The 16,887-nt window shown below is 35.0% G+C and overlaps 3 protein-coding genes across 4 annotated transcripts; 1 reads left to right on the top strand and 2 right to left on the bottom strand.

The window, feature by feature from the left end:
* The first annotated feature begins 274 nt into the window (after positions 1-274).
* Positions 275-4,193, top strand: LOC114186893 (nodulin MtN21 /EamA-like transporter family protein). Of its 2 annotated transcripts, XM_028074964.2 has the most exons (7): positions 277-937; positions 1,086-1,133; positions 2,016-2,138; positions 2,362-2,511; positions 2,959-3,130; positions 3,380-3,440; positions 3,702-4,193. In XM_028074964.2, exons 1-7 carry the CDS (start codon positions 362-364, stop codon positions 3,802-3,804), a joined length of 1,233 nt encoding a protein of 410 aa, XP_027930765.2. In that variant the 5' UTR covers positions 277-361; the 3' UTR covers positions 3,805-4,193. The 2 variants fall into 2 exon arrangements, with proteins under 2 accessions (XP_085531282.1, XP_027930765.2); XM_085675156.1 differs by lacking the exon at positions 3,380-3,440 and having other exon boundaries at positions 275-937.
* Positions 4,194-4,675: 482 nt separating this feature from the next.
* On the bottom strand, positions 4,676-7,294 carry LOC114187214 (uncharacterized protein At1g65710-like). Its single transcript, XM_028075400.2, has 2 exons — positions 5,867-7,294; positions 4,676-5,731 (listed from the first exon to the last, which is right to left on the bottom strand). The coding sequence occupies exons 1-2, from the start codon at positions 7,073-7,075 to the stop codon at positions 4,865-4,867; spliced, it is 2,076 nt and encodes a 691-aa protein (XP_027931201.2). The 5' UTR covers positions 7,076-7,294; the 3' UTR covers positions 4,676-4,864.
* Positions 7,295-8,068: 774 nt separating this feature from the next.
* Positions 8,069-16,203, bottom strand: TIC40 (hydroxyproline-rich glycoprotein family protein). Its single transcript, XM_028076751.2, has 14 exons — positions 15,734-16,203; positions 14,618-14,729; positions 14,380-14,437; positions 14,266-14,283; positions 13,453-13,744; positions 12,331-12,437; positions 12,185-12,248; positions 11,627-11,699; positions 10,975-11,015; positions 10,612-10,657; positions 9,827-9,918; positions 8,942-9,045; positions 8,818-8,865; positions 8,069-8,447 (listed from the first exon to the last, which is right to left on the bottom strand). Exons 1-14 carry the CDS (start codon positions 15,924-15,926, stop codon positions 8,391-8,393), a joined length of 1,305 nt encoding a protein of 434 aa, XP_027932552.1. The 5' UTR covers positions 15,927-16,203; the 3' UTR covers positions 8,069-8,390.
* Positions 16,204-16,887: the final 684 nt, after the last annotated feature.

The raw sequence follows: 16,887 nt of genomic DNA, 5'->3' as shown, positions 1-16,887 counted from the left end.
AAAAACTTATTTCAAAAAATTTCTAATACAAATTATTTAAAAGTTACTTTTACTAAAGGTAAAATATTCATTTCAAAACTCAAAGAGTGCACCCAAAAATTATGAGGGTTCAGGTAAAAAAACACCATTCTTATTTCTAATAACTTCATCTATCCCATCCATGAATACTAAGGTGAATAGTAGTATTTAAAAAATGTAAAAATAATGTTTTAAATTTCTTTTTCAAAATAAAATAAGGTGCATTATTTAAATTTTATTTCATTATTATTACACTTGCTTGCAGTTGCACCACAAATTTCTAGTTACTGTTTCTGATACCAAGCGCAACACATCACCACAGCACCACCCACTCACTCCGACCATGGCGTCGTGGTGGTGCCCTTCTCCCTCCGCCACCCTCGCTGTACCCACCACCGCCACCACCACCACCACCGCTCGCCGCCACTCCATCACTTCCCAATTTCGCATCCAAACCCTCACATTCCCCCCTTCTTCCTGTCGTCATTCCACCGCTGCTCCACCTTCTCTCCGGTTTAGGGTTCCATGCTCCAACAAAACCGCCTTGCCGGATTCTCCAGCGCTGCCTCCGGACGAGGTGGATTGCGTGGGAACCGGACAAGACGTGGAGTGCCTCGTGAACACGGAAAAGACAGAATTGGAAACACTTTCGTCTTCATCGTCGATGCCCTGCCTCGCAGAAGCGCTGTGGGAATGGACGGTGTTGGTTTCGCCATTCTTTTTCTGGGGCACGGCCATGGTGGCGATGAAAGAGGTGCTTCCCAAATATGGGCCGTTTTTCGTTTCCGCTTTTCGCCTCATTCCTGCGGGGTTTCTTCTCGTGGGTTTCGCGGCTTCGAGAGGAAAGTCTCTTCCGTCTGGTTTCAATGCTTGGCTTTCCATCACACTTTTCGCCCTCGTTGATGCCACTTGCTTTCAGGTTCTTCTTCGTCTTCTTCTTTACAATACAATACAGTATAAGTTGAAGTTTGATTTATTGATTGTGACAAGGTTTTCTCTTCTTTCTTCCTGAATACAAATACAATACAATGCTTATAGGTTGAAGTTTGATTTATTGATTGTGCCAGGGTTTTCTCGCAGAAGGATTGCAGAGGACATCAGCTGGTTTAGGAAGCGTATGTTGCCACTTAATTTCTTCATCAATTTTACCATTATTATGCATTCAAACTAAGTCTGAAGTGGACAAACTTACACTTAAAAGAATAAAAGAAAAATGAGTTTTTTTTAATAAGTTAAATTTAAGTTATGCGTGTATAAGTGTAATTTATCTATAAGCCAAAATTTGTTTATGTATGAGTTAGGTTTAAAATTAATTGCATCTTAGCTTCTTTGAATAGTGAATGTTAATCTATGTTAAAACTAGTATTAGTTTATGAGCAAACTTTTTTAATTATTTTCTTATAATACTTATTGAGAAGATTTTCCTAAATCTTATTAGTACATTTCTTTTTATATAATGCTTCCTTTATAAAATACTATACTAGAAAAATATCATAAGCATAATAATCTAACAATGTGAAGGTTTGTTAACTTTGTTATTATAATATAATAGCCACGCAGGATAAGTTTGTTAATTTTTATAATAATTATTTTAAAATGTTAAACCCAATGTAATTAACTGTGGTGTCAACAATATAACTGTTTTTACTATTGTTAATGTCTGCTGGGTTTAACAATATAAATATTTTTAACTAGTGAAGTGTGTGTGAAATTAGTTTTGATAAACTGTCATTATGAAGTTTAGTTCTCTCAATCAATTAGAATTCATTTAATTATATTTCTTATAAATAATTATTGTAAAAAGTTAATAATTTTGTGATCATTCGTGACAGTTCATATAGTTTTCTTTTTGCATAGTAACTGCATTCTATATAAGTTATATTATTATTTGATTAGAGTGAATTTTATATTGATTCAAATTCTACTTTCCAATTCTGATAGCGACAGCCATTATTGTTGCATGCTTTGATTATCTACCGTGGGTGGATATATTGCAGGTTATAATTGATTCACAGCCTTTGACTGTGGCTGTACTTGCGGCTTTGTTATTTGGGGAGTCAATTGGAGTTGTTGGAGCTGCTGGGCTTGTACTTGGTGTCATTGGACTTGTACTACTCGAGGTAAATTCGATTCCGCATTTAGTTTTAAGCAAACATCAGTAAACATCGTACCCTTTAAAGCACAACACAAAATTAATAGTTGAATTCTTGTATATTTGATTTAGAAGGATGTTAAGAATACGTTTTGCAGTTGTTACCATCCAAATTTTTTATTCAATTACCTATTTACTTTTTATTACCTGGAAATATACAATTTCTGCAAGCACTGATGATTTTGTTGCAGCTACCCGCCCTATCATTTGATGAAAGCAACTTCTCATTGTGGGGAAGTGGTGAGTGGTGGATGCTTCTTGCAGCTCAGAGTATGGCAGTTGGCACAGTCATGGTCCGGTGGGTCTCCAAATACTCTGATTCTGTCATGGCAACTGGATGGGTGCGCTTCAAATACTTTTTGACTATATAGTGTTTGATATCTTTATGTTGATTACCATTGTTAAATACCTATGACGCATGACTAAATGATCGTGTTTGTTTTAAAGTGTCATATTGCCTCTTTGCATTATCAGTTTGAAAACCAGACATGGCAAGTTTGTTAAACTATAAAATTTGGATATGCTTCTACTCTACGGTTCACTATTATAGTTGCAGCAATTTTTGCAGATGTATCTAGAAATATTATATATTTCAATAGTAAGTTTGTATGTGATACTAGTGAAATGGAGTGTACTGTGTTCTTATATTCATGTCTTATATATGATTATTTCATAAAAAACTGTCGTCTAAGAAAAAAATAGGAAAACACAAGCAAAATGGAGGAAGCTATTCCACATATGATGTTATGGTTATAAGCTTATAGGTCAAAACTTTACTCTTGTTGCAGCATATGATTCTTGGTGGTCTCCCACTTCTGGTATTCTCAGTTCTTAACAATGACCCTGCGGTGAGTGGGAGTCTCAAAGAGTACACTTCACCTGACATATTGGCACTCCTGTATACATCTGTTTTTGGAAGTGCCGTCAGCTATGGCGTCTTCTTTTACAGTGCAACTAAAGGTCTGTATGTCTCCTGCAATATTTTATTCTCTTCATCAATGAGTTTCCTTCTATGGTCACTGAGAATTCCAGCTTCCATGTAAAACCCGAAATGGTTAATTTATTCTTCAATATTGTAATCACTGTTATTGATGTATCTTTAGCTATAACTTGTATGCGTAATGCTTTGAAAATTCTTGTTTTTCAAAATCTTTAATGATCCCATAGAAATAGACCACCATATTGATATTGCATTGTGATGCACTGCAGGCAGCTTGACCAAGCTCAGTTCACTCACGTTTTTAACTCCAATGTTTGCTTCAATTTTTGGGTAAGGCTGCCTTACAATGAGAAATAGTCATATGATTTTCGATTATTTTCAGATTTTACTAGGAATGTCATTAAGGAGAAAAAAGTGACCATCTACATTTAATGTTTTGGAAATTCCTTGACATTCTTACATAATATTTTGAAGTTCCTCTTTTTTGGTACTGGTATTTTCTCCAGCAATTAGTGTTTTCTTTCATTTTTAAAGTTTAAATTTCTTTCCGAGGACTTTGTGTATGACTCACATTTTGCTTTGGTATTTCAGGTTTCTCTATCTTGGCGAGACCTTCTCTCCTGTACAACTAGTTGGGGCCTTGGTCACTGTGGCTGGAATATACATGGTTAACTTCAGAAACGCTGCTGAATGAATTATCATTTTTGCCTGGTTCTTTCAACCTAATCCAACGGTAAAAAATGGCTCGGGGAATTAGATGTTTATCATGAACTGAAATTGGGAACGACAGAAACAAGTATGGACTGAGGAGGAAAATTTGGTGATAAACGACTTTGAGCCTTTGTGAGTAAATACAATTTTGTTTGTTAGTTAAATTAGGCTCAAGCCTCTTCATAAGCTGAGGCAACATATACCAAAAACTTGGAAGTTACCTCGGGAGGACACAAACCTTATATCGGAATAAATTGTTTCCGTAAAGGTTCTTTTGTTGTATAAGATGTTATGACTCAACAGAATGTACATATTATTATGACCAGTATATGACAAGGTTGATATATATGAAAGAAATATTTTCATAGACAAGTTTGGTATGTAGCGAATCTGTTATGAAAGAAATATATTGATTTCAGTACATGCTGGTACTCCTTAATCAAATAATAACTAAATAGTTATTGATCTATTTAGTTTATGGATGAGTTGTAGAGGACTCGACGAATTATAATATGAACCTTCTGCTCGTATTCTTAACTAATGATTAATAACTTCTTTGTACGTGCATATCTGAAATTATAAAACAACATAAACTTGCATTAATTATATGATTCATCTGCACTAATCAAAATCAAAAGCGACAAACAGGTTAACTTTTACACTAAAATGCAGAAAAGCTATACCAACCGAAGTCAATTGCAAAACACTGTTGACTAGGCTCCCCGAATAAACTTTGTTCATTAATTTATTTAACGTAACAGCTTTTGTTCCCATTTTCGTTTGGAAATTGTAACAACGAATCATTGCCGCCGGACATAGGATCGGAGTTACTATAAATGGAGCTAAATGCAAGATTGATCAACCTATGTTATACTGTTCCAATTGTAAAAATAAAGAGCATAAGGTTCCAATTTGATACATGTTAAAATGTTGACCTCAGTTAAACAAGAACTGGCTGCGAAGTATGCAACTACAAACATTAGGAATGTCTAAACTCATGGAGTATGTAACATACAAGATGAAGAGAATTCATTCAACACAGTCTATGAGGGTGCAGATGCTGTGACAATAGGTACGTTGTGAAGTACTTTATTGGCACCAAGCCTTCCACGACCTATCCCACTCCCATGCTGATGATCACATCCTGTTTCAGATGACACACTCCCTTCCTCTCTGGAGTAGTTCAATCTTGAGGTCCTGCAATCTCTTGATTCAACAGAGCTGGGTTCCCATGAAGAAGAAATTCCCCAGTGCTGTTGACCATTACCGACAGTGAAGCTGTTGCTTCCTGAAGACTCTTGGTCCTCCATGTCCACCCCACCAAGTGAACCACCCCTATTCACTGTCACATACTTATGCAAGCTTGATTCCATCTCATCATCATCATCATTGAATACTAACATAGATTCCACAACTGGGTCCTCAGCATCTGGCTCCCTCTTCCCATAATCATTGGCAGTCAATGGAACATTGTAATCATTCCTACTACACTGAAAAGCTGGTGCACTTCTCCTGTCCTCTGCACCACAGAGATTTAAGCTGGTGTTAGCGTTGAGATCAGCAACAGCTTCAAGGATAGAGCAAGCTTTGGTGACACAAGCTGGAAGAGAAACAGGTTGAGTGCTCTTCTGATGGAAGTTCTGGATATCTTCAAGCAGCAGTGATGCGTAGGACTGCGGAGGATTCAATAGAGCTTCAGGGTTGAGGTCTAAGTCCCGGGATCGCCTTGAAGATCTGCTTCTTGTTAATGTATGGGGTTTTGGGTTGTCCAATCCTGCTGGTACCATTGTTTTCACCACAACATTATCGGTCATTGAAGACTGCACTTTGATATCTCCCTCTTGTTGCACCTTTGTCTTGTAATTCACAGTCATGCCTTTGTCCAATGCAGTTCTGCTGCTATTTGTTCTCTGCAGTGAGGATAAACATATAACTTACATTAATCACATCAATAAGTCTAATCTATTTCTCAACATGAAAGATGAAAGGTCGAATCTCCAAAGCTGAAAAATTGTGAAGCAAATGTTAAAGAGTTAAAATAGTACCTGAATAGCCTCTGTTTCAAATTCCTTTTTGGGTCTGTTTAGAACCCTGTTGCTGTTATTGTTGGCTGCTGAATGTGGAAAAGAAAGGGAGTTAGGTTCAATCTCACTCAATGGATTTCTCTTGTAAGGTGATTGTTCTGCTTTCCTTGAAGAGCTGCGGCTAAGGGATGGAGGCTGCTGATTCTCGTTGAATGGTTTATTATTAGCATTTGCTCTTGCAGGAGACTGAGAACGCGGTGAGGCAGCACCAACATTTCTCTTCACTGTTATCCTCTTGATGCCAGTGGTTGCTGCAGATTCTCCACCACCACCACCATTGTTGTTACTCTTATCCATCACTAGTGATGAAACAGTGGCCGGCACTGAAACCATTTTCCCAGGCCTAGAACTAGTGTTGCTATTGTTTCTTGCAATGGCAGGTGCGTTCTCTGATGACCTTCTTCCAGGAGATCTACTAACTCTCCTCTCTCGGCTGCTTGAACGTTGTTGCTGCTCTCTTTCCCTGCTTGGTGTTCTTCTTCTCCTTTCCTGAGAAGAAGGTCTTGGACTCGGTGACTGGCGGTGCCGCAGCCGGTGTTGGTGCCTCTCATCCTCACACAAATCACTGTTGCTTTCATTGGCATTGCCCTTCTTTGAGTCCTCATCATTGGAAATGGTGTCATTGTCACAATGGTCAAAATCGTAACTTCTCTTTGAACCTGAGTACCTTCTTCTGTGTTCACCAGAAGCAGCAACAGCATTACCTGAGGAGCTTCTGCTGAGTCTCCCACACTGTATGAGAATTGCATCCACCTCCTCTTTGGTGCAGCTTGAAGTCCTCACACCTACAGCACCAATGTTTGTTGCTGCTGGTTGTGCGGTTATGTCACCCATTGATTCAGCGGTGACATTCTGCTGAGTGGTGCAAGGTGGCGACTTGGAATTCCTCTCCCTATCATCATGGCTCTTCCTGTGCTTGATGATGAATATCTCTTTTTTCACATGCCCCTCAACTTCTGCCACTGCCTCATGTTTCTCTTCCACTTTCTTTGGGTTTTCCTTCTTCGGTTTCACTTCTGGGTCAGTTTCCAGTTTGGGTTTGGAAACATTGACACCAACAACAGAAGAAGATTTCTTCAACTCAGCAACTGCGGAAGCTGACTTGGGTGCAGCAAGAGGGGAAGAGGTAGAAGTAGAAGACCCTTTTTTCTTACTCAAACATGCACCCATGGAATTTTGAGAGAAAGATACTTGTGAAGAAAAATGTAAAGTAAAAAAAATGCGTAGATGGTGTTAGGATAGAAAGAACATGAGAATGGAATCAGAGTTAGAAAAGAGAGCAGAGAGGAGGGGGAACGTGGTGTTGAACAATGGCCAAGAATCTTTTTTTCAAAAAAAGATTGTGGCCTTTTTATCAATGACAGTGAAAGAGAAACAATTCAAAATTTGAAATACCGAGCGGGCTGTAATTTTGCGACACAGATTCATTAAAGGGTCAAGTTGTGCTGTCTGATCCAGCCGACCCCACAAAGTCACTAACTTCAATTTCATAATGTTTTTCTGACCATGGAAGTATATACCATGCAGTAATAAATATTAAATACTACTTTGCTTGCACTTCTTGCTCTGTCACCATTCAAATTTGTACAATGGGGAATTCGTATAACGGTTATATATTTCATTTGGACCACAAAAAATTACTGGTGTTATACTTTACGTTGGTTTACGAAACCATCAACGGCTATACTTTGGAATTTTTGTGATAAATCAATCATTGTTGCCTTTACCAACCAGTCAACTGCATGTTAAAGGATAGTCAAAGTTGAAATTATTAAAATCGTCAAAAACACTGACATTAGCCCAAGGTCTACCAACTCCAACGGATAGCCCTCGATGAAACGGCTCACTACAGGATTTGACAGTTTCCACTTATCTGGCTGCTTACAAAAGTTCAGTTTGGAATTCAACTTCTTACTTCTTATTCATGTTCCTAGAATAGAAAAAAAAATATTTTTTATTTTCAAGAACTAAAAAATAATTCATAAAAACCCTACGTATATCTTCTAAATTCTTACTTTTAACTTATATAATTTTACTTCTTACTTGTCGGAGGTTAAGGTAAAACTTTTCCAAACAAATGATTCATCTTCAATTACACGCCAAATTTTAAGAAGCCATGTTATCCATGTTAAAAGTTCATATACGAACAAACAAACACCCAGATAATAGTTTAACTCAGCTAATTATTTATGAAAATTTATTATGTGAAACATTCACAATTTTACGGAACCTGAGTACACAAAAACAAACTGCAGATAAAATTCCTCAAAACAAAATATTGGCCGAAATTTCAAACATCAATGTACATTCGCAACTATTTAGTGAAAAAAAAAATGGCAATATTTGGCCCAGGCCAGACACAGTTAGTATCCGCATGTCACAATGGAGTTGTAACCGTGAGCATGAGAGCTTTGCATGATAACATGTGGTTGGTTAGGAAGAGGTGTTCTCATAACTTGACCCAGCAAACAGCAACTCAAATGAATCATGGTGAACCTACTCCAGGGAAGAGTTCTGATATTTTATTGAAGACATCCATAATCTGAAGTGTTCAAGAGGAAAAACCATCAGAAAAAATTTAAGAGCCAAATCTTAAAAAAATTGACATTTATTAGATTCATTAGAAATTACTCATAGAGAGGGTAATTATATAGCTTTATTCATTAGAAACATGAAGGCATGCTTGCAAATTCAAAACCTCATGTTTTAAATCCCTTTTCTGTGTTAAATCATAAAAATTGTAAACACAGTTCATGCCAGCTGTAAGAACATTAATAAGAATGTTTCTCTCTCTCTAAACTCTTAAAGTAAAAAATATAGTCTTGTCCACATGTTGCAATTGATTATTTGAAGCCAGGAAAAATCAGCAATTCCAGTGGGTTAGAACACAATAGGAGTTTTGATAAGCATACCTCTTTGTCATTTTGATATTTGGTAATATTCATCGGATTCTGTGAACACTGCGACCACAACAAGATTCGGTCAGAGAGGAGTTTTGACATGAAAGACTAATAAAGTATTTAAGTTAGAACATACATCCATGATAGCTGCTTGAACTCTAGGATTTTGAAAAGCCATTGCAACGTCAGGATTGGCCATAATCTTTGAAACGACTTCTTCAGGAGAAAGCCCAATTTGATCTGGTGAAAGTAAAAACACTTTAAGAGAAGACCCAGAGTGGAGTGAAAGATTCATTCGTAAGCTGTTAACAGTGTTTGAAGGGAAATATGCGAGGTGATATTTTCAAAGACTTATCATCAGTTTTCACGGCTTCTGAGAATTCAATAAATTAAACCTAGAGAGAGAAGAAACTAGTGATGTCTACAATCATATAAAGATAAATTAGTCAGCGAAGTCGAGCAAACATTGTTAATGAGTAAAAAAGAATGTTGAATCATACCAAATACTACTGTTTCATAAATTGGCAAGAAAGGTGGTGTGTTTCTGAATGAGATCCTATCAGATTTTTTTTCTTTTTTCACAATGGAACTTACCAAGGCATTTTATCAGTTCAGAGAAAATTTTTATTTTGATTCTTTTAAAAAATAACAGTATATGATCCCCTATTAAAGCAGAACTAAAACCAATATTTGATAAAGAAAATATTAGAATGTTGAGAAGTAACCGGACAGATGGAATCAACTTATAAAAATAAATCATGAATAAATAGTCAATTATCGCCCATTTGTAATGCAACTTCAGAGAAAAAAAAAAAGGTGTTGATCTTCAAGAATCGATGACAAACTAAGTAGAACAGATGATTTCCATAGGATGGAAGCAAGAGAAGAGATTTTTTAATTTAAGAATATTTTCATGTCAATAAGTGACAAGCAAAAATTGAACTACGATAGTTGATCCTGCTCTCAGAAAAGACGTGACACTAAATAAGATTTAAGGCATAACAATGATAAAAAAACTCACCAAATTGCTGCTTAACTTGGGGACTATTGAGGTCAAAATTCTTTAAGGTATCCATCATTTGGCTGTCCCATTCAGTACCACCCATGTTGCTTCTGAAATCAAACATTAAGAATAACAAGGAAGGGTTCATAACCTATATTAATACACCAGAGAAGACTTCATACCCTATATTAACAAAATATGCACAGATTTGTCTAACTGCAGCACATCGGATGAGAGGGAAATAAAAAATAAGAAATACAATTTTTAGATACTTGAGATCTCAAGTAAATGCAATGACATTGAGTGTGGTTGTCATAAGACACATGAACCTGGCTCTGAAAAGCTAAAATATAAATTAATCTAAATATACAAGGGGAGAAGGACAAGGAGATGAACTTTAAACAACAATGTCCGGATGTAAGAACACGCATTTCCAACCCCATAGGTTAGAGGGAGGGCTGGAAGCCAAGAGTACAAAAGAAGTAAAACAGATCTTTCAATCATGGCCACCGTTTTTTCCTAATCCTAAATTATAAATTCTAATATATGAAGGATAAAGAACGAGGGTCAGTTTTAATTATCATCTCATCAAATTCATGAAATAAGAGGTTAATAACTGGATTGTAATTCTGAAGAACTTTTCCATTCACCCAAAAACTAGTTTTTGTAGAAATATGTCAAACAAGCTTAATGCAGATGAGCATTTTCCCATCTTAGCTGTTCAAATTGAGCTATAGTCAATGGGAATATTAGTAAAGCAAAAAGGCTCTAAGCATCTGAAGAAAACAGTGTGAAGAACTTACAGCATTTCTTCCAGTTGTTGACGGTACTGTGGATTCTGCAGCATCCCTATTAAAAGCAGCGACAGAACAGCAACTATCACTCATTGGCCAATTATATCAAGTTATGCAGAAAGACATGACTTTTGACCTACGACTATCTTTAAACATAAAGAAGTGCTTACATTATATAATGGTAACAGATAAAAAAGGATGCGTATATACAAGTGTTGCATACAGTCTATATTAAGCATGTAAACAAAAGTTAACAAGCAAACTCACATTGTGGTTACACGGGATTTATTCCCGAAAGGAGCTAAACAACAAAAATTACACACTGCACTTAAAACTATTATTAGCAGGAAACTGATAAAAGTAGAGAATTACATTTGAAGGTATCAGGATTCCTCATCTCCTCAGGTAAATAGCTGCAACAAAACAAAAAAAAAAGTAAAAACCTTTTGGATAACAAGGGAAAAAAGTTCTTAAATAATCTACACAAACATGTACATCATATATGAAATTTTTATTAAGTAATTGTAAACAAGAACACATTAGGAATCAGTTTATTTTACAAGAGAAAGAAGATAAGTTAGTTCCACTCCACTCCATGATCAACAATTAAAAGGATACCAGTAAACCAATTACAATTCATTTGCGAATAAAGAAAAAAAAATTTAAATGAAAAGAGTGCATAAGTATAGGCTTCCCTCAAAACTATCTGCAGCAAAGTTCCAAGAGGACAGAGGGAAAAACAATTAAGTGCTCCAACAGAATCTTTAGATACATCCAAACTTCCAAAGTAAACATTTCAAAAGAAATAAACAAAAGAATAAAACTACTCTAAACTCCAATTCTGAATATAAAAGGTACTAGCACTAAAGGTACTACTAGTACTTCTGCCATCAGAAGTTCTAAGATAAGAGACTTCTACCAAACTACTCAAAGTTTAAACATATACATATTCCTACTCTACTGACAAAGCCACAAGAAATGCAAAAGTATAAACATTATTTAAGATGAAGGGAATTAATCTTACGGATAAACCATCTTCTGTACTGTTGGGTCCTCCATCATTTTCTCCAAAGCATCCACTGACAAGACTGATTTTTCTATCCAAAAATAAATAATGGCGCTTTAGGACTTGATTAAACCAGAAAGCAGCTCATTGAAGGAAACATGGAAATAACAATTGTACAAACAATATATATTTCAAGACAACAAAAAAAGTTTAATTGATTTAAGCCATAATACCAATGAGATTAAAATGCTAATATTTTTTTTATTTACAACATTATTTTAAATACTTAATCAGAGTCATAAAGTAAAGGAAAGCTAACAAGAAAAAATTCATAAGAGTAAAATTACAAAGCATATGAGGTGCCACGATAAACTCAGCAATGATAAGAATTAATTGATATTTACTATCATAATGCAACGAGTACAACTCATTTATTTGGCAAGACTGATCTAAGGCCATGTTATGTCAGCGCATTTCCCATAAATTGAGGCTTGAATAGATACATCACATTCCATGGGGTTTTCCATCAATAAAGCTGAACTGCAAATATTTACAATTTCAACAGACTCTACTTACTTGTAGATTGAGAACCAGGAAAACCACCAAAACCTTGGTTAAAGGGAACTCCATTTTGAGAAACCTTCAATAAATACGTATTAGATATTAAGAACAACACAGGTCACTGAACTTCTTTAGCAAAAACGTGTATCTTATAAACTCACTTCATCAGGAACCCGGGCTTTCTCCTTGACAGAACTTGATTCATCATCTTTAACACTTTCAAAAGGACTCTTCTGCACAGTTTCTTCAGGAGTAACATCTACAAAAGCTATAATGGAAAGTCTAAGGAATTTTAACAATTAAAGTTTCAATTTTTACGCACATAAAAGCTGTCATCAGATATGATCACTGCAACTTATATGGATAATGAAGGTTTTCCATCTTCAATTTCTGTTGGAAATCTTTATATAGATAACAAGAAATTGTTGCAAATATTTTAAAAATATTTATCATAATTGAAATTTTAAAAAAATAATTAATAAAGGAAATGAAGTAATAAACATTAATAATTATTCAAATACTTTTAATATGCAACAATTTCAAAAATAGTTAAGCTTTTGCTTTCTGTTTTCTCCTCCTCAACTTCCCACTTTCTATTTCCCAACATTATCCCATTTTCTACATTATTTTAGTTTCTGAATATATAATTGGTGTGATCTCACCAACTCACCCCTAGTTTTTCATATTAGAATGTTTAATACAAAGTAACTTGTCACTAAAAGTAAATAACACAAATTACTGTAAACTGGTACACTTGCATGCATGCAAAGCTCAAACAACTTAGTGACATAGATTCATCCTAGCTATAATACAAAAAATAAGAAAGCTTAAAGATCATCATTGGCAAGTCAATGAAGCATTCATGGTATAGGCTGAACCAGTTGGCAATAACCTTTGGAAGATTCCATAAAAAAAAAAAATTATCTGATATCAAATTCAGCATGGCAATATCCTTTGGAAGATTCCATAAAAAAAATATCTGATATCAAATTCAGCATGGCAATACCAAATCATCCTTTAGTATTCTGTAGAACGTCAGTGGAGTTAAGTCAATTAGAACAGTAATCCAGGCTAAAAGCCAAAAAGAAACTACTGTACTAAACCAAATAAATAGGCCAAAAAGAAAAAACAAAGAGCTTTCAAGACCATTACTTAATTTAACCGGAACCGCATATATCTCCTAGTGGACACATCACCTCACCATATATAAAATAGAAAAGTAGCATGTTTCATCGAACAAGAAACAGATAGGATTGCTTTAAGACATTATAAGGTTAAGTTACCAATTTTTTTGGGTTCGTTCTGTACTTCCACTTGATCTTTAATATCAGCAGTTCCTGTAGCTTCTACTTTTGTTGCAGGGATATCTACGGTGATGGTGGATTGAGATCTACTAGATGTTGAAGGTGCTCGAGATTGAGCAGTTGCAGAACCAGCAGGTACAGTGGGCCCTGCTGCTGAAGGCATTGAAAAGGGAAAAGGAGACCCCGGAGAAAAGGCAGCATTGCCAAATTGGTTATTTTGTGAATTCATCTGGCCCATCATGGTCTTGAAAGCTTGTTGCATTGCATATTTCTAAAATAAAATTAGAAAACATGTTTAAATTATGTAATATTTTCAGGACATAAAAAATAAGGCCAGACAGAGCATATACTACAATTAACAAAGTGATAGGAGTGGGAGTACCGATCAAGAGGCTGATAGTAGGCTAATTTTGACTGTTAAGATATAAATGAATGACAAGATTAAAAGTTATTTGAAGGTCGCATTGACCCTGGTGTTTACTTGCTAATCCGACTATTCATTTAAAATCTAATGGTCAAGATATGATCTCCTGAGTCTCACATTGAATGACTCCTCTGACTAGTCATGGTCCCTATAACTTATGGTAGAACTCAAAGAATGCACCAGCTTATATCCATGACTTCTGAAATTTGTAACATACAAACCCATATTTACAGTTAAAATCAAAGTATGCACCAAATTATAGCCTTTACACCAATGACTAACAAACTTTCTAACATCTTCCACAGTTATACTCGAAATTAAAGAATGAACAAGCTTATATCAATGCATAGCAATAGAGTGGCAGTCACCTTTAATCTTGAAGCTACCTGCAAAAACACAAAAATTTATTAAACATAGAGAAAAAATAAATCCGTCATCAGTACATGTAATGTAAAGTTGTGACTACGGTTCTCAGTTCTCACCATAGAAAACAGTGCAGAAAACCCAACACCAACACCAATCCAAAAGAGAGGTGACCCTCTGGAAATAGAGTAAATAGATAAATTATAATGTGAATTTACATGCAAAAGATGTCACCAAATTTAAATCAACAAAATATCCATCAACTACGACCACCTCAGTAGCTGCCCATCATAAAAACATGAGATCACAATTTTAAAGAAAAGTAATATGAAAAATGTAAAGAGAGTAAATGATTACATAGTTGAGGACGGAGGTGGTGATAATTGTGGGTTAACTCCAACTGATGTCGTTTCTTGAGTTTTTGAAGAAGAAACACTTGCAAAATGATTTACTACCACCTTCTCCTGCACTGTTTCACTGACATGCATTACTTATACGTCTTAAGTGATGAGTGAAAAATATTGATAGAGATATTCAACTTGCACAGCAAGCACTCATTAATCACAAGAGAATAAAAGTCAACAGACAAGATAAATATACATTACTTAAATGGATTCAAAATACACAGACATGAGATTAATTTTTTAACCATGGATTCGAATTCAAAATGCTATAAAGTAAGCTTGAGCAAAACTCCAAAATCCACAACCTGTGTCTGTCTACGAACACTATATTCCAAGCGTAGAACTACTACTACTCTTAAACATAGAGTGGTGAACTATTATATATAGAATGATATATTGATTCATCATAAATTAGGGCTCATTTGTTTGTACTTCTTAATAGAGTAAAAAGTGCTTCATAAATTTGAAAGACTAAAATGGTATTTTTAAAATTGTATTTTTTTCCCTCAAATTCCGTGTTTCGGAAATAAAACCATTTTTTTTTTCAAAATTGAGGGACTAAAATGAACTTTTTTTAATTTGAAGGGCTAAAACCAGATTATCCTAAATTTCATGAACTAAAAACATAATTAAACCCGAAAAAGAAGAGAGGACTTAAACTTTCTAAAATAGTGGCTTCCAGAACAAAAGTCCTATCATTAAAAGTGTCTTTGTCTATTGCCTGAATATCCAAAACAATCCTTAAACCCTTGAAAATGTCAACATAGTGTATTCATGACTCATGTCCAATAACAACAGAACCAACATGTTCAATTCGGTTTCTATCTTTAGTGCCGAGGAAGGAACAAAAAGCAAAAACAAACACAGCAATAGCATAATCAGACCTATCAATTCAACTTGAACAGTACACATTTCATTTTATTGGACTCCATCAGAACCCAGTGATTCAGCGAATCCTTTTCCTACCAAGAATAAATTCCAACCCAAAATTCTAATCCCCATCAAACACACCCACGCGCACATAGAAAGATAATAACAAAACAAGACAAAAAGTTGAAGAACTGAATACCAGACTTCGGGCCATGATGGGAGGAAGAAAGCGCAGAAACACGATATCGACAACGGTGAGGAGCAATCAAGACCCTCCCAAAAGAGAAGGGCTTTCTTCTTAACACGTCTCTGTCTGCAGCGTCTCTTGCAGGAACACGTCCCAACATCAAAGGTTTAGAGGAAGACACAAGGGCCAAGTTAAGGTTCTCCATCTTCTTCTCGCTTCCAATATATGTAACCCAAAATCAAAAAGAAACAGAGATTAAGAGCAAACAATGAACCGAAACAGTTGAAATCAATAGTGATGGGAGTGGCAGTGGATTTAGAAGCAAAGGGGTACAATTTATGGGAAATTTTTGAACTTCAAGAAATTTCGGTAAGTGGGTTTGGACTTAGGGGTATGGCAGAGAAGGGGGCAAGATTGCAATGGAGTGTGAAGTGGCTAATGAAGGTTTGAGGTTTTGGGTTGTGTAGTTGTAGGGATAAGTGACAAAATAAAAACTTGAACTTTGCAAATGCTATTAGAACGATGTCGTCTATAGAATATTTGCTGACATTTTTTCTTTTTTTCCTTTTACTTCTTGCTGCAGCGGATATTTATTTATAACTTTTTTATTTTGACTAATTTTACAATTAAATAGTTTCATATTAAGAAAAAGTGTTTATATAAGTTTAAATGTAGTTTTTTTCATGTGGAATAAATCAACAAAATATATTTTGCTTTTTCGAAGGTGGAGATAATCTTATAAGAGACCATGGTTTCCAATTAGGTTGAGAAGTTTTGTTTGCCATCCTCTATTTTAGGATGGTTTCAACAACACTTCAATATTAAATCATGTATCACATCAAGGAATTATATATATATATATATATATATATATATATATATATATATATATATATATATATATCATTAATCTTAAATTGTATTTTTTTAGGATGTGTTTGAAAATACCATGAGAAAATTGATTCTATTTTACGTGAGAAAATTAATTTTGGTTAATGGCGAAGTTAGAAAGAGTTGTTTCTGTAAATTTTTTATCTACAATTTAATCTCTGTTCTATTTATTTTAATTTTTCATCTATAAATTAATGGTAAAAGTAATGAATAATATATTTATGTTTTGTCATTGATATTTGTTATACTCATGAATAATAAAGTTTTGATAAATT

The sequence above is a fragment of the Vigna unguiculata genome, chromosome 6 (assembly GCF_037176805.1).
Source record: "Vigna unguiculata cultivar grain cowpea cultivar isolate G323 ecotype 2 chromosome 6, ASM3717680v1, whole genome shotgun sequence".
NCBI lineage: Eukaryota > Viridiplantae > Streptophyta > Magnoliopsida > Fabales > Fabaceae > Vigna > Vigna unguiculata.
Note: the sequence above shows the minus strand (reverse complement) of the source record. Positions and strands in the feature narration are given on the sequence as shown.